This window comes from Pristiophorus japonicus, chromosome 16 (genome assembly GCF_044704955.1).
Source record: "Pristiophorus japonicus isolate sPriJap1 chromosome 16, sPriJap1.hap1, whole genome shotgun sequence".
Classification (NCBI taxonomy): Eukaryota; Metazoa; Chordata; class Chondrichthyes; family Pristiophoridae; genus Pristiophorus; species Pristiophorus japonicus.
In genome coordinates, this window is record NC_091992.1 from 7,545,872 (window position 1) to 7,567,195 (window position 21,324).

The window sequence follows — 21,324 nt, forward strand, 5'->3', positions numbered from 1 at the left end:
TCCCGCCATCCCGGGAATCAGTCTGGTGAACCTTCGCTGCACTCCCTCAATAGCAAGAATGTCCTTCCTCAGGTTAGGAGACCAAAACTGTACACAATACTCCAGGTGTGGCCTCACCAATGCCCTGTACAACTGTAGCAACACCTCCCTGCCCCTGTACTCAAATCCCCTTGCTATGAAGGCCAACATGCCATTTGCTTTCTTAACCGCCTGCTGCACCTGCATGCCAACCTTCAATGACTGATGTACCATGACACCCAGGTCTCGTTGCACCTCCCCTTTTCCTAATCTGTCACCATTCAGATAATAGTCTGTCTCTCTGTTTTTACCACCAAAGTGGATAACCTCACATTTATCCACATTATACTTCATCTGTCATGCATTTGCCCACTCACCTAACCTATCCAAGTCGCTCTGCAGCCTCACAGCATCCTCCTCGCAGCTCACACTGCCACCCAACTTAGTGTCATCCGCAAATTTGGAGATACTACATTTAATCCCCTCGTCTAAATCATTAATGTACAGTGTAAACAGCTGGGGCCCCAGCACAGAACCTTGCGGTACCCTACTAGTCACTGCCTGCCATTCTGAAAAGTACCCATTTACTCCTACTCTTTGCTTCCTGTCTGACAACCAGTTCTCAATCCATGTCAGCACACTACCCCCAATCCCATGTGCTCTAACTTTGCACATCAATCTCTTGTGTGGGACCTTGTCAAATGCCTTCTGAAAGTCCAAATATACCACATCAACTGGTTCTCCCTTGTCCACTCTACTGGAAACATCCTCAAAAAATTCCAGAAGATTTGTCAAGCATGATTTCCCTTTCACAAATCCATGCTGACTTGGACCTATCATGTCACCGCTTTCCAAATGCACTGCTATGACATCCTTAATAATTGATTCCATCATTTTACCCACTACTGAGGTCAGGCTGACCGGTCTATAATTCCCTGTTTTCTCTCTCCCTCCTTTTTTAACATTGGAATCTGTCGCATGCGAAGCAGCACAGGGAAGATGAGGGCAGGCTGATCGGTATCTAAATCGGGTAAGGAGCCGGGCTTTAAAAAGAAACTGGGTGGGATTTTTTTTTTAAATGCCCTGGTGAATAAGACTTTAAGGGGTAAATTTTCTGGTCCTGTCTGCCTCGGTTTTCAATGGCGGTGGTGAGCGCTTCCAGCGCCCCGCGAGGTTTTCGGGGCTGGTCTCGGCGGGGCGCGGAGCATCACCGCCCGGAAGAGGCGAGCCGGTGTGCAACGCCCCTGGTTGTGACACCGGCTCGATTTTTGAGACTCGCCCGACAGCGCCCCCTGCTGGGACCGCCTGTGAAAGCGGACAGTCGACCTATACCAGTTGCAGTGAGATAAGTAATGTCCATCTCAGGTCATCGTGATTGTTTTTTTTCATTTCTTTTTTTGCAATTTATGTTGTGGTTTTGGTAATGTTTTTGTTGGGTTTTTTTCAGGTTTCTTTTTTTCGCCCCAGGCCGGCTGTTTAGCTCGGGATTTTCGCGTGCTCAGCCGGCCTTGCGCCCAAAGAGAGGTGTGGAATACCTCCCTTGGCGCTCCGCCCCACACTCAGGGCCCAGTTGCCCAATTTCGCTGACTGAAGTGCAAACTATTCCCGGGCGCAAACTTTACCGCCCCGTCGCCATTACCGTCCCAAAATGAGCAAGGCCGAAAATCCAGCTCTAAATGGTGAACCAGGAGAAGGACTTTTTAAAAAAAAAAACTTCAGGGTGTGGAACTTATTTAAAAAAGCTTTAGACTGGGGGACATGTCTTTAACAAATTAACAAAGTAAGGTTTTAATAAATCTCAGGGGCAGGATTTTTAAAAAAACTTTAGGGAACGGGCCCTCAAAAATCAGGAGCTGGAAACTGACAAGCCAGCTCCTGCTAAACATTGGTTGCGACTTTCCTGACCGACTCACAGAGCAGTTGCGTTAGTGGCAGTTTGGGTTCCAGAGTTGGTCTCATCGCCACAAGGGAGGGGGGGCAAAAAAAAACAGTGGGGGTTCCTGATCCTGATTGCTGTTCAGTACCGCTGTTGGGAGCTGCATGTGTGAACAGAGGCCACTTGGGTAAGGTACCAGCTGCTGGGACTTGTGGGATTGTATTTCAGCGAGAACAGTAGCATAGTGGTTATGTTTCTGGACTAGTGATCCAGAGACACTAGTTCAAATCCCACCACGGACAGCTGGGGAATTAAAATTCAGTTAATTAAATAAATCTGGGACTAAAAAGCTAGTATCAATAATGGAGACCATGTAACTAACGGATTGTCGTTTAAAACCCATCTGGTTCACTAATGTCCTTTAGGGAACGATTTCTGTCGTCCTTACCCAGTCTGTGATATGTGGTTCACTCCCAATGGCCCAGCTGCAGAGGGATGAGCAATATATGCTGGGCTTGGCAGCAACGCACACACCCCATGAATAAGTTTTAGAAAGGAGGGGAGAAAACTAGAAAAAAAATATGAGGCGCAAAAGCCGGAATATTTTCAAGGATTTCCGGTGCTATTTTAAAATATACTTGCACTTCCCAGAATGACTGCTCCACAAAACTGAGCAGTTGCATCAAAAAAATACACGATAGAATTACGCTACAAAGTGTGGACGCAGAAGTTTGTCGATTGCAAGCCGTAAACCAGCGAGGTCACAGCCTCTTTAAAATTTCAGTGACATGCCACGTTTGTGGGGATGAATGGTCGAAAAATCAATGTGCAGTTACCCATTAAAAAGAGGAATTGCCGACCACCCCAACTGTAACAGGTCATCCAGCCCTGGGTCCTCTCCGGTGCGCGATGTGACTTGGCCTGGCTGTTGACCACTTCGATCAGGTGTGTAGATAACACTGATACCGAATATCTGGACCAGTAGCACACTGTGGACGTCCCTGTACGGATGTAACACCTGAGGAATAAAAGATGCCGTCAAACACGATGGACAAGGGTACATTTTGTTGGGTTCTACTTCTGGCATGAAGTCTTGGGTGGATGAAAGTGCCATTCATTTTAATGGCGGGAAAATCATAAGCACTGCAATCGGACATGGTGACCTCCATGGTGCTACTCCAATCCGTGCTCCTGTTGAGGAAGACTCAGTGCCAGAATTAGAGCCTTGCGAAATTTAGCTTATAATATATTAGTTACAAGTCTTTACTAGTTAAGAATGGTGTTAAACAATCATATGAACAGTTTGGATCCTTTCCTCTTTTACACTATTGTAATGTATGCACCTCTGAGTATGCTCACAGGTTTGTAGAACTGTTGCCTCTTGAGTGGCTTGGCCAGACACGTGATGTTAACAAAATTCAATAAAACCCCAGTCAGTTGAATCTAGGTCATCCATTTTGAGGTATGCAGTTATGAGCCTAATGGATGAACTGGTAATGTGTAGTGTGATCGTTAAACCTTTGTTAATAAACCAACTAGTTCTTAATAGCAATGTGTTGCTATGAATTCTTAAGCAAAGAACCATGAAGCAAATACATTACAACTATGAACAAACGTTTAATACTGAACTGAAAAACTACAATGAATTACTTTTGAAGTATACTTTTGTTATGCAAAAATGACAGCCAATTTTGCACACATAGAAATATAGAAACATTGAAAATAGGTGCAGGAGCATGCGATTTGGCCCTTCGAGCCTGCACCACCATTCAATATGATCATGGCTGATTAGGCAACTTCAGTACCCCATTCCTGCTTTCTCTCCACACCCCTTAATCCCTTTAGCCATAAGGGCCACATCTAACTCCCTTTTGAATATATCTAACGAACTGACCTCAACAACTTTCTGTGGTAGAGAATTCCACAGGTTCACAACTCTCTGAGTGCAGAAGTTTCTCCTCATCTCGGTCCTAAATGGCTTACCCCATATCCTTAGACTGTGACCCCTGGTTCTGAACTTCCCCAACATCGGGAACATTCTTCCTGCATCTAACCTGTCCAATCAATGTCTCAGAAACAGCACTGAGATGAATGACCAGTTAATCTATTTTTGGTCATGTTTTTGAGGGATAGATGTTGACGAGAAGAACTCTCTTGCTCTTTTTTGAATGGTGCCGTGGGATTTTTTTTATGTCTCATTTGAAGTAGGCACCTCTGACAACGCAGCACTCCATCAGTACCGCACTAAAGTCTCAGCCCAGATTATGTACTCAAATCCTGTGGCGCGACTTGAACCTATGGCCTTCTGACTTGAGAATGCTACCACTGAGTCAAGCCGATCCCTATTGGTGAGCCACAGAATATGAAAAGAAATTTGAAATTCATATTAAAATGTGCCTTTGGACTGTCTCAGTCTCACCAACAGATGAACTTGCCATTTGCCTAAATAACAACAGTCACTACAGTGCAAAAGTACTTCTCTGCTTCCGAACCACTTTGAAACATTTTTGACGACTTAATAAGGCACTATATCAATGTAAGTATTTTTTTTTAATTATTATTCCGTCCACATTTCCCGCTCCCTACCCAAGACGGATCTATCCAGCGAGGTGATCTCTGAAGACTGGCAAAGTCATGTTGACGGGTCAATAATTTCTCATCTCTGCCCCCAGATTCAGCTGTTGCAGGCAGTCGCAATGCATCGCCTCCTTTCAGGATTCTGGCAAAAGCGTTCACGTAAAGGCCATCTCCTGTACAAGGGCAAAATGAACAAAGTGAATTGTCTAACACGACAGTTGTAATCAATTGGCTAATTTACATTCACAAATGCAAGCATGTAATGGGCACAAATCACAAGACACTTATCTATCAAATCGCTGAAAAAGAAGTAAAAAAATTAAAATTTTAACTTACCTTTTTTGCAGGTCTTCATACTTACCGCTGCTCCAAGGGCTGCAATGCAGCTTTTTAGATGTCGGCATTTTTCGCGCAAAATACAGGGTGCACAGAGAGCCAAATTTTTGGCGAAAGCGATATTTCGAGTCTTGCCGACTGAATTTCCCGCCGACTGGTTTTTCACCAAATATGGCGAGATATCGCCAAAAAAAACGGTCGCAAGGTCGGCAAATTTCACAATCTCTGCGGTTCTAGTCCAATGCCATTGCCAGTAGGCTACAGTACCTACATTCAATTACTCTATAATTACTTAAACTGCAAGCTGATGGTGTCAAATGAGGTATGAGGCTCATGATCCCCCAGTTCATCCATGACATGAAGCAGCTCAAACTGCTGTTGCCAATCTGAAAGTGAACAACGTTGTGTAGATGTTCGCAACAACCCTTTGCATGAATGCTCCTTTGTATGGAATTGCAGGGCAGGACATTTTGCTTCTCCAGAATGCCCAGATCTCCATTTGAGGTTTTGCTTCAGCTCTGCAATCCTCCATGTGGCCAAGGCAGGGGTCTTGTTCGGATGAAGCATTGGGCCTTGTGAACAGCAGCTGAGCATCAGAATGGAGCGGCTGGCACAGCAGGAGCGGCGAGGTCGGGGCGAAGGAGCGGCAAGAGTTCGTAGAGGGATGTGATCGGGGCCCAAGAGAGTCGAGAGTTCGGGGCCCAGAAGAGGCGAGGGCCCAGGGGCAACACGGGCCCAGCCCACACTGTGATATGTGTGCGCACTAGGTCCATGAAGCAGAGCTGGTCTCCAGTCGTCTTGGTTAACCCTTGCTACTGGACCAAGACCTAGCTCTGTCAAGCCCATGTGGTGTCTGGTGTGCAACGGCCATCACATGTTAAAAAAATCCACGCACAGGCATCTTCCACCCTTCAGGATGTAGTTCGGGATCTGGAATATTAGGTCCCTCACTGAAACACCTGTGAACTTATCCCTTTTCAGTGTGGAAGCAAGTTATCCTCGTTTCGAGGGACCGCCTATGATGATGATGATGAATTACTTAAAACAGCACACAATTGATAGGACTGAAAAGTTGGGAAAAAACACCCAATAACACAAAAAAACTGATTTAAAAAAATTAATAACTCATTTGTCTCATTTTATAGGTTTCTATGCTAGATCAATAAACAAACCTCCCACCTCCTATGACCTTTTTCCGCTCAATTTCTAGGTAAATGATAAGACACAGGCATCGCAACAGAGAACCCGCAGTCCGTACACCACTGGAATGCATCATTGAAGCAGACTGAATGTAGACTCAAACAGACTGCAACTCAAGCACTAAACCAACAGTATAACAGGTAATTAAACAGTATATTGTATTACACAGTAAATCACTTCACTATACTAGATACATAAAATAATAAAGACACTACTAATTTCCTATCTAAACAGAGACCTTAAAAGAGAAGTAAGCTTTTTGGCTGTGAAACATGCTGCAATTTCAAAACTAGCCCAGGCTTCTCCACTGGTTCGTACAATCCTAAACACAGCTGCGGGCCCTGGAACTAGCGTGGTGGCCCTGACCTGCGTGAGAACACCAGCGGCAGGTCATAGAAACATAGAAACATAGAAAATAGGTGCAGGAGTAGGCCATTCAGCCCTTCGAGCCTGCACTGCCATTCAATGAGTTCATGGCTGAACATGCAACTTCAGTACCCCATTCCTGCTTTCTCGCCATACCCCTTGATCCCCCTAGTAGTAAGGACTACATCTAACTCCTTTTTGAATATATTTAGTGAATTGGCCTCAACAACTTTCTGTGGTAGAGAATTCCACAGGTTCACCACTCTCTGGGTGAAGAAGTTTCTCCTCATCTCGATCCTAAATGGCTTACCCCTTATCCTTAGACTGTGACCCCTGGTTCTGGACTTCCCCAACATTGGGAACATTCTTCCTGCATCTAACCTGTCTAAACCCGTCAGAATTTTAAACGTTTCTATAAGATCCCCTCTCATTCTTCTGAACTCCAGTGAATACAAGCCCAGTTGATCCAGTCTTTCTTGATATGTCAGTCCCGCCATCCCGGGAATCAGTCTGGTGAACCTTTGCTGCACTCCCTCAATAGCAAGAATGTCCTTCCTCAAGTTAGGAGACCAAAACTGTACACAATACTCCAGGTGTGGTCTCACCAAGGCCCTGTACAACTGTAGTAACACCTCCCTGCCCCTGTACTCAAATCCCCTCGCTATGAAGGCCAACATGCCATTTGCTTTCTTAACCGCCTGCTGTACCTGCATGCCAACCTTCAATGACTGATGTACCATGACACCCAGGTCTCGTTCACCTCCCCTTTTCCTAATCTGTCACCATTCAGATAATAGCCTCACATTTATCCACATTATACTTCTTCTGCCATGCATTTGCCCACTCACCTAACCTATCCAAGTCACTCTGCAGCCTCATAGCATCCTCCTCGCAGCTCACACTGCCACCCAACTTAGTGTCATCCGCAAATTTGGAGATACTACATTTAATCCCCTCGTCTAAATCATTAATGTACAATGTAAACAGCTGGGGCCCCAGCACAGAACCTTGTGGTACCCCACTAGTCACTGCCTGCCATTCTGAAAAGTACCCATTTACTCCTAATCTTTGCTTCCTGTCTGCCAACCAGTTCTCAATCCACGTCAGCTCACTACCCCCAATCCCATGTGCTTTAACTTTGCACATTAATCTCTTGTGTGGGACCTTGTCAAAAGCTTTCTGAAAGTCCAAATACACCACATCAACTGGTTCTCCCTTGTCCACTCTACTGGAAACATCCTCAAAAAATTCCAGAAGATTTGTCAAGCATGATTTCCCTTTCACAAATCCATGCTGACTTGGACCTATTAAATCACCTCTTTCCAAATGCGCTGCTGTAACATTCTTAATAATTGATTCCATCATTTTACCCACTACCGATGTCAGGTCGGGGCCATAAAAGGAGCGGAGTTGCGGGCCCTGGAACCAGCGTGGTGGCATACCACTCCAGGGAGCAGCGCGAGCTGGTGCAGGAGAGCGCCGTCTTGGAGGAGGGTGACTGGATTGGACGTCATCATAACCCAGGTCGCTGTTTGGAGCGTGGGCAGGTACAGCAGGAGCGACAAGGTTGGGGCGCAGGAACAGCGACATGGTCAGGGCCCAGGAGAGGCGTGAGTTCGGGGCCCAGGAGAGGCGTGAGTTCGGGGCCCAGGAGAGGCGTGAGTTCGGGGCCCAGGAGAGGCGTGAGCCCTGGGGCAGCACGGCCCAGCCCACACTGCGATATGTGCGCGCACTAGGTCCGTGCAGCAGAGCTGGTCTCCAGTCGTCTTGGTTAATCCACTGGACCAAGACCTCGCTCTGTCAAGCCTGTGTGGTGGCTGGTGTGCAACGGCCATCACACGTTAAAAAAATCCACTTACAGGCATCTTCCACCCTTCAACATGTAGTTCGGGACCTAGAATATCATGTCCTTCACTGAAACACCTGTGAACTCATTCCGGTTTTGGTGTGGAAGCAAGTCATCCTCAATACAAGGGACCACCTAAGAAAAAGAAACACAGCAGACACAGAACTTTTCTGCTGGCCGGATAGCTCAAAACTGACTCTCAGGTGAACAGGCTTTCCACAGAAATACAATTCAAACCTCTTTGTAGTTATAACTTCCAATTCTGGTCTCTTGTGCATCCCCGATTTCCTTCACTCCACCATTAAGGGCAGTGCCTTCATCTGCCTAGGTGCTAAGCTCTGGAATTCCCTCCCTAAACCACCCTGCCACCCTACACCGCTCTCTTGTCCTTTAAGTCGCTCCTTAAAACCCACCTCATTGACCAAGCTTTTGGTCATCAGTCCTAATATCTCTTTATGTGGCTCGCTGTCAAATCTTGTCTGACAACGCTGCTGTGAAGCACTTTGGGACATTTTACTACATTAAAGGCACTATATAAATGCAAGTGGTTGTTGTTATAGTGAAACAAAAGGCAGCATTACACTTATAAATTTACAGCTAAACTTTGATAATGGTATATGATGCTTGCCACGCAATGTGAAATCGATAATTTAATCCAATTAGCATCTTGCTCTTGCTATTGTGCTTTCTCTAACACTTCACACGTTGTGAAGCCTACCACAAGCAGCCCATCTGAATTCTGAACTGCTGGCTTTTCCTTCGAGAAATATCCTTTGTGACTTTGAGTTTTAACCCCTCACATGCTGTTTTCAGCAAGAAGAAATACAAGTTAAAAATTCAACCACAGGCAAGAAACCATTTTTCTTTTTGTCAACCCATATAACAGTTGTGTTGTAGGATTGAAGTGTAGAATAATGCACAGACCTTTCAACCCATAGATTTGGGCAATTCGAAGACGGATTCCAGCTCGTTGGCGATATTGAACCATGCGGAGTGTACTAAGGTGTGCGGGTGGCTGTTGAGGTAAGAGGTGTTTCCTGCCATCTAGTCTTTCCTCGTACCAGGCCATCCACTGTTCGGGAGGATCTGTAGAGACAGCAAAGATTTTATAGAAGAACAGACACTGCAGTCCAAACATACTTATTGTCTAGGCCTTACACAAAAGGCATTCAGATCTGTAAAGTCCTGATCCTGCAGTACAGACTTACACGAGGCACATGCTGAAGTCAAGGTCACTCAGGACCTGCACCTTTATTTCACAGCTCTCGAATGCCACACTTGTCTGAGACCTGCCTTTATATACCTGTGTGGGACAGGTGTGCAGTGTCTCCTGTAAGTGCACCCTTGGTGGTAAGGTATGCTTGTGGTTACAGGTCATATCTAGTTACAGTCATGTATAGCATGGTAAGATACAGTTATATACAGTGGTGTGAGATACATGACAAGATCAAGCTTCCAAAAATCATCATGGTAAAGATCTGGCGAGACATTTTGCTATATTGATATACAACAGATTGCAACAACACAGTCGATTACATGGATGCATAGAAGCCCAGAGTCAGATAGGGTGTGGCGAGGCCACGGAGGGAACTGTAAGCAGGACGACTCATGAGACACTACACATGTGTTGGAGATAAGACAGTCACATGTAAATGAGAAAGAGAAGTTAATGTTTCAGGTGTGTTCAGGTACCACAATGAATTAAAAATCCTAGACCTTGCTTTCATTTCCCTCCATGGTCTCGCCACACCCGATCTCGGCAACTTCCTCCATCCCAGCCATGACGTTTGTTCCTCTGATTTTGGGCTCCTATACACCTGCATTCTCTGTTCCTCCATGTCAGATTGAGCTCTCAGCCATCTTAGCTCTACACTGGAAATCCCTTCAATTTGCTACTTCACGCCCCCCCCTCCCCGCCCATCATTTAAAAACTCCTCAAAGCTATATTTACGACCACGCTTATGGCCAACTCTCCTAACTCTCACTACTGCTCGGTGTCTGCTCTGAGTTCCTCCTACTTGAAGCACCTTGGAACATTCAATACATCCAAAGGCACTAAATAAATGCAAGTTGTTATTGCACAGTTACAGTAAAGCTTTGTGACCAGCAGGATCAGTACAATGATAACGCTATGGCCACAACTGATATTTTGATATCTTCATCTTTGAAGCACAAATGGTTAACCTATAGCTCAGTGGTGACTCTTTATTTTGCAAGGCTCTTTAAATCATTGACACCTCTCAAATCAAAAGTTAGTACCAGCAACGCTAGAAACGCTGCCGCAGTTCAAATCTCTTATTAAAACTTACCTCCCAGGATCCTGTTCTGTGATGACTTTAAAAAAGTATGCCTTTGAGGACTGAACTAGCACACTATCCTTTCATCCATGCATGTTCAAAGTTAACCCAAACTGACGGATAAAAGCCTCCTCTACCTGCTGGTTGCAACAGATGAAATGTTTCAGCAGTCTCAACTCCAGTGTTATTGTAAGTCTTAGAGGATATGAGTCCCAACTGAGACAAGAATTAGCATCCTCGAAAAGGCCACAACATTGAGCAGCTAAGGAGAGACACCATCAGGAGGGTCAGTAACCAGAGGATACAGATTTAAGATCATTGGCAAAAGAACCAGGGGGAAGATGAGGAGAATATTTATTTTTACTCAGCGAGGGGTTATGATCTGGAATGCACTGCCTGAAAGGACGGTGGAAGCGGATTCAATAGTAACTTGAATAGATATTTAAAAAGGCCAAAAAACTTTGCAGGGCTATGGGGAAAGAGCAGGGGAGTGGGGTTAATAATTGGGCAGATGGGCCGAATGGCTTCCTGTGCTGTGTGATTCTATGAAAATGGCTGGTTGATGACAGTGAATGTTTTATTATCTAACACTAACACTGCTCACCTCAATCACAAAGTACAGATGAAGGAAGCCATTCAGCCCATCAAGTTCATTTTTCCAAAGAAACTTATGACCCTCCTCCCCAAACAAAGCATCTAACTGCCTCTTGAATAACTGCAGAGTTTTTGCTCCTACTATTCTACCTGGTAGATTATTTCAGGTATTGATCACTCTTCGTATGACGAAGTTTTTCCTGGACTTGCCTTTTACCAATTTATATTTAAGTCCCCCCAATCCTGCAGTCATGGGTTAACTGGAAATAGTGCCCAAGATTAACCTTTCTATTCCACCTAGCCCTTTGTGTAAGCACCTCTTTTAGGCCTCATTCCATTCAAATTCTCAGGGCTGATGAGTCCAATTTTTCTACCTTCCTCCTAACTCAATTTTCTGACACTGGGATGAGGGCCAAAATTTAAAAAGAAATAAAGATACACTTCACAGCAGCGCAGGAAAATGTCAATTCCATTCACTCTGATATCATTTGTTGGGCCCAGATTAAAAAGGAAATTTCCCCTTTTGTCCTCATGCCAGTTTTTTTGCTGAAATGAATCAGCATAAGATTTCACCCTGGAGTTCCCCATGCAATATGCTTTCAATATACTTAGTCATGAAATATATAGCCACACTTCTTAACTCTTATATCAATCTCTAACTCATCTTCCGAATTGATAAGAGAAGTAAGACTAGCGTCTTTCATGACCTCAGCATGTCCCATCGCGCGTTACAGTCAATTAAGTAATTTTGAAGTGTAGTCACTGTTGTAATGTAGGAAACGCGGCAGCCAATTTGCGCACAGCAAGCTCCCACAAACAGCAATGTGATAATGACCGGATAATTTATTTTTAGTGATGGCGGTTGAGGAGTAAATATTTGCCAGGACACCAGAGGGAACTCCCCCGGAATAGTGCCATGGGATCGTTTACGTCCACCTGAGAGAGCAGACTTGGTTTAAGATCTTATCCGAAAGATGGCACCACAGAGCTTAGGACTGCACTGAAGTATCAGTCGAGGTTTTTGTGCTCAAGTCTCTGGAGTGGGTCTTGCACCCACAGCCTCTGACGCAGGCGAACAGGGGTACTAACCTCAAGCAGTGGGGTTGAAGGACAAGTACCTCTTTGAAAGCAATAACTGACCATCCATCATGCACATTGAACATTGTAGCCACTGTGCACAATGACCAAAGTTTAGAGCCAGTCTCCATACTTGTATTGTTCAAAGTTGAGGGACAATTAATGCCGTGGTCGAACCAAGAATGGAAATTTGACAAAAGGAATGACTTGCATTTATATAGCACCTTTCACGACCACCGAATGTCCCAACGCACTTTACTGCCAATGAAGTACTTTTGTTAAAGTGTAGTCACTGTTATAATGTAGGAACATTTTTAAATTATTACCAAGAAACCTAAGTGACAGGCTTATGGCAAAGAACTGGACACCACCAAGGCTGAAAGGAGTAGGAGAGATGATAAGAGAGATATCAACCAATGGTTAGGTGCTAGCAAACTTGGACTTTAAAATCTTGTAGATTACAGAATAATTTGACAATGTCCCTCAAAATGACCAGTGGTTGATGAGTCTGAGCATAGATTTTCTCCATAACATGTTCCCTACTTAAACATCTCCCTCACTCTCCTTTAAGATGCTCTTTAAAACCTACCTCTTTTTAGCAAGCCTATGGCCACCTGTCCTAATATCTCCTTATGTGGCCCGGTGCTAAATTTTGCTGGATAACATTCCCATAAAGTGCAGTGGAACGTTTTATTATGTTAAAAACGCTATATAAATGCAAGTTGTTGTTGTTGTTATATCATTACCTGCGATTGACCATTTTGTAAAGGCATGCCAGTCCATTAACTAACTGATCCCAGTGTCTGTAGGAAATAGGAGTGCATCACCCGCTTTCCCATTCTGATCAATCATGGCAGGTTCAAACACAACAGGAGCAGTGCATCCGATTAAAGAACAATACCGTAGCAATATTATTTGCCCTGGTGGCTTGCCCTCTTCTAGCCTGCTGTCTGCAGCGTGTGGGCGATGAACAATACAGCGCAGTTAATTAAGCCAGTCCATTAGAGGTCAGTGCACGGCATCGATTGTCTGAATGCAACCAAACAGCTCCAATATTGAGCCCCATTTGATGCTGAAGCTACAAAATCACATTTCAGGTAAATGTCCAGCCAAACAAAGTGGTCTAATGTAAATGGGAGGGAATTATTTACTGCACTTGTACATATTCCGGAGTATAAGATTTCCCGAAAGTTGGGCTGAGGTCGTGAATCGGTTGACAGAAACCTCCTCCCCTTTTCCTACAAGGAAAGAAAACAGTGCATTCATCAAGCAGGTAACTCAATATCACCATGGCCTGCTGTATGTACAATGCCTGGGAAATTACATCCAGTTCAAAACATCCTGAAATTGGTTGTAAAAGTGGCAGGTCTATTTGTTCCAGTGTTCTCGCTCTTCTCTCCTGAATAGGTACATTGCAGCCCTCTGATACATATTCGTCATTCGTGAGTCTGGACCTTGAGTGTCAGCGGGCTAATATAGGGCATCACAGTTGCATCCAAAGCTGTTCCCACCTGATGTGCGCTTCCAGCAAGGGTCACTGGACAAAAATCAGGCATACAGTGCCTACTATGGGACACTGAGGTCCATTGTAGCATCACAACGACTGGCCTAGCTGAAATTAACCAACTTAGCACAGACTGAAAATCAAAACCGAGACCTTCTGACTCTCTTTATTCAATAAAGCAGCCGGAGAGTTTGGCAAACCTTCTTGATTGGGAAAGGTGAGAAATCAGAAGAGCTGTATGTCATTCTCCTCTTTAAAAGAAAGCTGGGTGAACATCTCGCTGATGCGTGCAAGGTTCGGCAGACATTCTGGAGATCTGCTTAATCCGTCTTGGTTGGAAGGAGAGGGATACACAGGAAGAAACTATCCATAACCTTTCCTCGGGAGATTAGGTCAGTAGGATTGGGTAGGGTAGAGTCCAGGATAGAGCAGATTGTACATACATCAGTGGAGATGGGTGCAAGGGCCTCTTTAGATTGAATTATGACAATGACATTACACACATGCCACATAATAATGTACTTTGGTTCATGTCATTGTTTTATGCATCAACGAATAAACAAGATAAAATTTGCCAAACATAGTTTTCAAGATGATACTCCTAACAGGAGAAATTAAGGTTAGTGTTAAATCCAAGGAAGAAGCATATAAATTGGCCAGAAAAAGCAGCAAACCTGAGGACTGGGAGAAATTTAGAATTCAGCAGAGGAGGACAAAGGGTTTAATTAGGAGGGGGAAAATAGAGTATGAGAGGAAGCTTGCTGGGAACATAAAAACTGACTGCAAAAGTTTCTATAGATATGTGAAGAGAAAAAGATTAGTGAAGACAAACATAGGTCCCTTGCAGTCAGAATCAGGTGAATTTATAATGGGGAACAAAGAAATGACAGACCAGTTGAACAAATACTTTGGTTCTGTCTTCACGACGGACGACACAAATAACCTTCCAGAAATACTAGAGGACCGAGGGTCTAGTGAGAAGGAGGAACTGAAGGAAATCCTTATTAGGCGGGAAAGTGTGTTAGGGAAATTGATGGGATTGAAGGCCGATAAATCCCCAGGGCCCGATAGTCTGCATCCCAGAGTACTTAAGGAAGTGGCCCTAGAAATAGTGGATGCATTAGTGATCATTTTCCAACAGTCTATTGACTCTGGATCAGTTCCTATGGACTGGAAGGTAGCTAATGTAACACCACTTTTTAAAAAAGGAGGGAGAGAGAAAACGGGTAATTATAGACCGGTTAGCCTGACATCAGTCGTGGAGAAAATGTTGGAATCAATTATTAAGGATGAAATAGCAGTGCATTTGGAATGCAGTCACAGGATCGGTCCAAGTCAGCATGGATTTATGAAAGGGAAATCATGCTTGACAAATCTTCTAGAATTTTTTGAGGATGTAACTAGTAGAGTGGACAAGGGAGAACCAGTGGATGTGGTGTATTTGGACTTTCAAAAGACTTTTGACAAAGTTCCACACAAGAGATTGGTGTGCAAAATTAAAGCACATGGTATTGGGGGTAATGTACTGACGTGAATAGAGAACTGGTTGGCAGACAGGAAGCAGAGAGTCGTGATAAACGGGCCCTTTTCAGAATGGCAGGCAGTGACTAGTGGAGTGCCGCAGGGCTCAGTGCTGGGACTCCAGCTCTTTACAACATTTAGATGAAGGAATTGAGTATAATATCTCCAAGTTTGCAGATGACACTAAGCTGGGTGGCGGTGTGAGCTGTGAGGAGGATGCTAAGAGGCTGCAGAGTGACTTGGACAGGTTAGGTGAATGGGCAAATGCATGGCAGATGCAGTATAATGTGGATAAATGTGAGGTTATCCACTTTGGGGGCAAAAACACAAAGGCAGAATATTATCTGAATGGCGGCAGATTAGGAAAAGGGGAGATGCAACAAGACCTGGGTGTCATGGTACATCAGTCATTGAAAGTTGGCATGCAGGTACAGCAGGCGGTGAAGAAGGCAAATGGTATGTTGACCTTCTTAGCTAGGGGATTTGAGTATAGGAGCAGGGAAGTCTTACTGCAGTTGTACAGGGCCTTGGTGAGGTCTCACCTAGAATATTGTGTTCAGTTTTGGTCTCCTAATCTGGGGAAGGACGTTCTTGCTATTGAGGGAGTGCAACGAAGGTCCACCAGACTGATTCCCGGGATGGCAGGACTGACATATGAGGAGAGACTGGATCGACTGGGCCTGTATTCACTGGAGTTTAGAAGGATGAGAGGGGATCTCATAGAAACATATAAAATTCTGATGGGACTGGACAGGTTAGATGCAGGAAGAATGTTCCCAATGTTGGAGAAGTCCAGAACCAGGGGACACAGTCTAAAGATAAGGGGTAAGCCATTTAAGACTGAGATGAGGATTAACTTCTTCACTCAGAGAGTTGTTAACCTGTGGTATTCTCCACCGCAGAGAGTTGTTGATGCCAGTTCATTGGATATATTCAAGAGGGAGTTAGATATGGCCCTTACGGCTCAAGGGATCAAGGGGTATGGAGAGAAAGCAGGAAAGGGGTACTGAGGTGAATGATCAGCCATGATCTTATTGAATGGTGGTGCAGGCTCGAAGGGCCGAATGATCTACTCCTGCACCTAATTTCTATGTTTCTATGTTTCCTTCAACATTTAAGAATAGGATAGACAGGTGGTTAAAGAAAGACAGTGTCAGCTGTGGCTCAGTGGGCAGCACTCTCTGAGTGAGAAAGTTGTGGATTCAAGTCCCACTCTAGGGACTTGAGCACAAAAAAAAATTTAGTCTGACGGTCCAGTGCAGTGCTGAGGAAGCATTGCACTGTCAGAGGTGTTGTTTTTCGGATGAGACGTTAAACCGAGGCCCCATCTGCTCTCTCAGGTGGATGTAAAAGGTCCCATGACTCTATTTTGAAGAAGAGCAGGGGAGTTATCCCCAGTGTCCTGGGGCCAATATTTATCCCTCAATCAACATAACAAAAAAACAGATTATTTGGTCATTATCACATTGCTGTTTGTGGGAGCTTGCTGTGCACAAATTGGCTGCTGCGTTTCCCATATTACAACAGCGACTACACTCCAAAAGTATTTCATTGGCTGTAATGCGCTTTGAGACGTCCGGTGGTCTTGAAAGGCGCTATATAAATCCAAATCTTTCTTTGAAGGAGAGGGTAATAAAGGCATAAGGGAACAGAGCAGACACATGGGGTTACTGCTTGTGTGGAGGATAAACACCAACACGGACTGGTTGGGCTGTTGTAGGTGAGAGGTAATGTGATGAAACCTCCAGGAATACATTCAACCAGAGTTGGCAACCCTATTGTATGCTGAATTAGCGGATGTCACCTGGTTTGGCAGTGCTGCTGCCACATTTGGCCGGGATAGGTCGAGGGAAATCAGTCAAAGCTCTCACTCCTGATCATTAACTGACCATCCGTCCTAGAAGTGCGCATGTGTGGAGGACAGGATGGGATACAGCTGTGATGATGCACACCAAGAGTCTGCTGATGCTCACGGTGTAGGTTCACTCGTCAACAGTGGTCACTTGGATGAGGTACTAGAGGGCGGTGCCTTTGAACTGCATTCCAGTAAGAAGTAAATGCTTTCAGGAGAGGATGGGAAAGTGGTGAGAAGAAAAAATTGTGCCCACTGAAATTGGGAATGTATCTGTTGTGTTGTTGTCAAGTATGTGTTTTGAAAATCATTTGAAGGTGCAAAAATGTATCCTTCTCCCCCTCTCCTCCCAGTTTTTTCCCTTGTCTCCCGAATACCCTGACTCTTGCTTGGGTATGGTTCCATCACAGCCGAGCACGGTCATCCAGTTCAGCAACAAATGGAAATGCCCCTTAAAGTGAGTCCTTACCTTGAGTCTGCTCCTTGCTCATCAACTGTGCTGCTGCGTTACCCACAGAGACTGGGAACTCCTTGTCCTGCTGGAAGGATGAGATCATCTCCAGCTCGGATTTATTTGGTTTTGCGTCCTCTGTGAAGTAAAATCCACTCGGATAGTCTGGAGGGGGCACGGGATCCTGGCAAGAGCAGAGAAAAAACATGGACATCTTGTAGAAGGGGTGTCACTGTTGTATTTTTTTTGATGCTGATCCGGAGGGATCAGATGGAAAGGGACACTAGTACAACTGAGATGTCAGTTGCAAAAAAAAACTTAACTACACCACGCAAGTGGCAGATTCTATTCTACCTTCAGTATTCTCACCCACATTCAGACACCTTGAGCTGGCAGAATAGAAAGAAAGGTTTGCATTTATATAGCACCTTTCATGACCACCAGATGTCTCAGTGCACTTTACAGCCAGTGAAGTACTTTTGGAGTGTAGTTACTGTTGTAATGTGGGAAACGCTGCAGCCAACTTGCACACTGCAAGCTTCCACAAACAGCATTGTGATAATGACCAGATAATCTGTTTTTTTTTGATTGAGGGATAAATATTGGCCAGGAACCGGGGATAACTCCCCTGTACTTCTTCGAAATAGTGCCATGGGATCTTTTACATCCACCTGAGAGGGCAGACAGGGCCTCAGTTTAATGTCTCATCCGAAAGACGGCATCTCCGACAGTGCAGCACTCCCTCAGCACTGCACTGGGAGTGTCTGTCTTGATTTATGTGCTCAAGTTCCTGGAGTGGGACTTGAACCCACGACCTTCTGACTCAGAGGCGAGTGTGCTGCCCTTGAGCCACAGCTGACAGTGACAGAAAAGGTAAGCTCCCTTGATAGCACAGTGGGTAAAGGTAATATTAGGGCAGAAGGAACAAAATAGCCCAGAAATAAATACAGGAAATGCTTGAAATACTCAGCATGTCAGGCAGCATGTGTGGAGAGAGAAAGAGGGTTAATGTTTCCGGTCGATGATGCCCCGTCCCTAACCCTAACTCTAATACGCCAGATCGTGCTCACTTATCCCGAGGGCCTGGTTTGGGGCGGGTGGAGGCTCCGCCCCTCCACAGGCCATCCTGGAAACCGCTGCGCAATGCGGAGCCCCTGCATATCCACATCCCGGCCTCGATCTCCGGCCCTCCCAATGCACTCTTGCCAAAGTTACAGCGGGAATTTGCCAGAAAGGGCTGAAGACTTTCAGCGCCCAGGTTTACTGACCAACGTCCTCGCCACAATCAACACCACCTAATACAGATTAACTGGTTGCCCATCATACTGCAGTTTGTGAGATCTTGTGGTCTGCAAAATGCATTCTGTGTGTATCCATACATGTACAATAGCTGCACTTCAAAGTAGTTCATTGTTGTGAAACCCTTTGAGACATTTCTGATCGATGTCATATGGCACATTCCATTCATTCTTTATAAGAACCACTTCTTACAAAAGTGAAGTGTTTATCATCACTATAGCTGCACACATACTGAACTAACTTCCTGACTTATAATTGAGCTGCATTACCTGTGTGTGTGGTAAAAGTCGGATTAACACACTGCAGCAGGGAACTGTAGGTTGATGATTCAGTGATGATGCAGTGAGAGGGGTCTGTCCTTTTGGTGGCATCCCACTTCTCAATTTGAGCTGGAATCCTCCAACATTTAATTCTCCACGTTCACTGAACAAGGAAACCATGGTGTTGCCTGCAAAATCAAACAGTAAATAAATAGATGCGCGAATAGGGGAAGAGAGCAACGTTGGGCCTGATAGCTCTTGAGTGCCCAGTTATCAGAGACTTACAGGGGGTGGATTTAAATGTTATAATCGGTTTTAAAATAAACTCCATCTAGTGGCTGTTGTATCACGAGTGATTTCATTTCCCTCCATGGTGACTTTTTGGAGTGTTAGACCACTGGGGTGTAGCTCATATACAGGATACTTATCACTAAACCAACAGACAGGGTATTTAACAGCGTTTCACTGAACAGTGAGATAGCAATGACCTTGACAAGAAATTATATTTAGTGTTATGATTTTATAAGGTTGAAATATTCTTATAATTTAACTTGGGAAGAATCCTTCTTGTCCCTACTGTAGTTATAACTACATTCATGAAGATTCGCTTTGGTATTTATAGCAAAATTGCACATGGGTTACAAAAAGAACACATTTCACTAGGAATACAGATTATACAAAATCTTCAGGAATGCATTTACAATGTGGCTACAATAGCAATCAAAGAAATTCTTCCTTCTATATGTACATGATTTTTTTTTTAATGCACAGATTTTCTTTTTCTCTCTTCCGTCAGTCTCCCTGCACCTTGCACTGTCCCCGGTCAAAAACACACAGGTCATCGCTAGGGGCTGGGACCGCTTTGTACAGAGCCGCTGACAGGTGCAGAGAATGGGTGATTCTCCCCCACCCCTCACCCACTGCTTCCTCCTTCTCTCCCCCTTGTGCTGAAGCACTTGGCTTGTGCACAGCACTTGCTCACAATGTTATAATTCCAGGACCGTACAGGTGAGTTTGGGAACTTGCTATATGAAGAATCATGACTTGAACCTGAGGTGTACCACTTTGTGACACACAATGCCGCCGCCCCCCCCCTACCCCCCCGTAATAGCTACTAGGAGAAAATGTCAGAACATATGAAAGGCCTGGACATGCACTGAAAAAATACCACCACACAACAGGATGACAGCAACAGATGGACCTGTCAGCCATCTCATGTAAATTCATCCAAAAATACTTTCTTTGTCCACTCATTAATGAGATGGATTAGCTGACTTTAGTAAATAACAGTTGTGACAGGCTTAATTAATAATATTCAGTGGAAGTCAAGAAGCATATTTGTTATCAAGCTTGCTTGAAAAGACAGCCCCCTACCTCCAAAGTGCTGGTGTCTCATCCAGAGGCACTAAGTTTCAGGGGAGGTTATAATGAAGGCAGCTGACAGGAATAGTGAGTTTTATAGCTACACAATACACTTCATTTTACACAACTATCGTCTATATATATGCGTGCGTATATATGTAATATATATATGTACACACACATGCACACCTTAACATATCAGAACATAATTTAGTTCAGGAGATGATAACATGAACCATGATAAAGTAGACTGAGCAATTCATGAAGACCCCAGGTATATAATAAAACCAGAAAGTGCTAGAAATGCACAGGAGGTCTGTCACCATCTGCTTTTCACTTCACAAATGCAGATGGACCTAGTGTGTATTTGCAGCACTTTCTGTTTTTATTTCAGAATTCTAGCATTTACAGGGTCTTGGCTCCGTGAATCCATGGCAGTTCTGGCCATAACTTTGATGGGAGTTAACGTGCGAATCTAGGCCAAGATCGGGATAAGGCAGGTCCTAGCCTTGTGCTGAGGTATCCAGGATAGCCTGTTGGGGGCGGAGCCTCACTGCGGTCAGAGGTGAGGATTCCCTACGCTGGGAATTCCTGTGTTCTGGACTCTCGGTGGGACCCGGCATACAGTCGGCAGAGGAATGCTTGATCAGACCAGATGTATCTACCGAGGGAAAGGTGGAAGCGGTCCATTGAAATCAATGGTTGGAAAATCTAGCAGGCTCCATTGGGTACTTGCAATCCTTCCCACTCAATTTTTCTCACTGCATTTCCCCAGGTTATCCTTTACACCCTAGCACAATAAAAGGAAAATCTGCCCTATGGTTGAGGAATGTTTTTAAACGTCAACGATTATGGTTTTGGCAAGGGACATTTTAGGCACTGCATTCT

At 44.6% G+C, this 21,324-nt stretch overlaps 1 protein-coding gene across 4 annotated transcripts in view; it reads right to left on the reverse strand.

Annotated features, from left to right (window-relative positions):
* LOC139226291 (uncharacterized) overlaps positions 1–21,324 on the reverse strand; it is a 136,252-nt gene that overhangs the window by 33,947 nt on the left and 80,981 nt on the right. For all 4 annotated transcript variants that reach the window (XM_070856938.1, XM_070856937.1, XM_070856940.1 and 1 more), the window contains 5 exons: positions 19,084–19,262; positions 17,534–17,699; positions 9,144–9,305; positions 4,481–4,644; positions 2,731–2,912 (listed from right to left, as the gene is read on the reverse strand). In XM_070856938.1, coding sequence (XP_070713039.1) covers positions 2,731–2,912; positions 4,481–4,644; positions 9,144–9,305; positions 17,534–17,699; positions 19,084–19,262 — 853 coding nt within the window. The remainder of the gene's footprint in view (positions 1–2,730; positions 2,913–4,480; positions 4,645–9,143; positions 9,306–17,533; positions 17,700–19,083; positions 19,263–21,324) is intronic.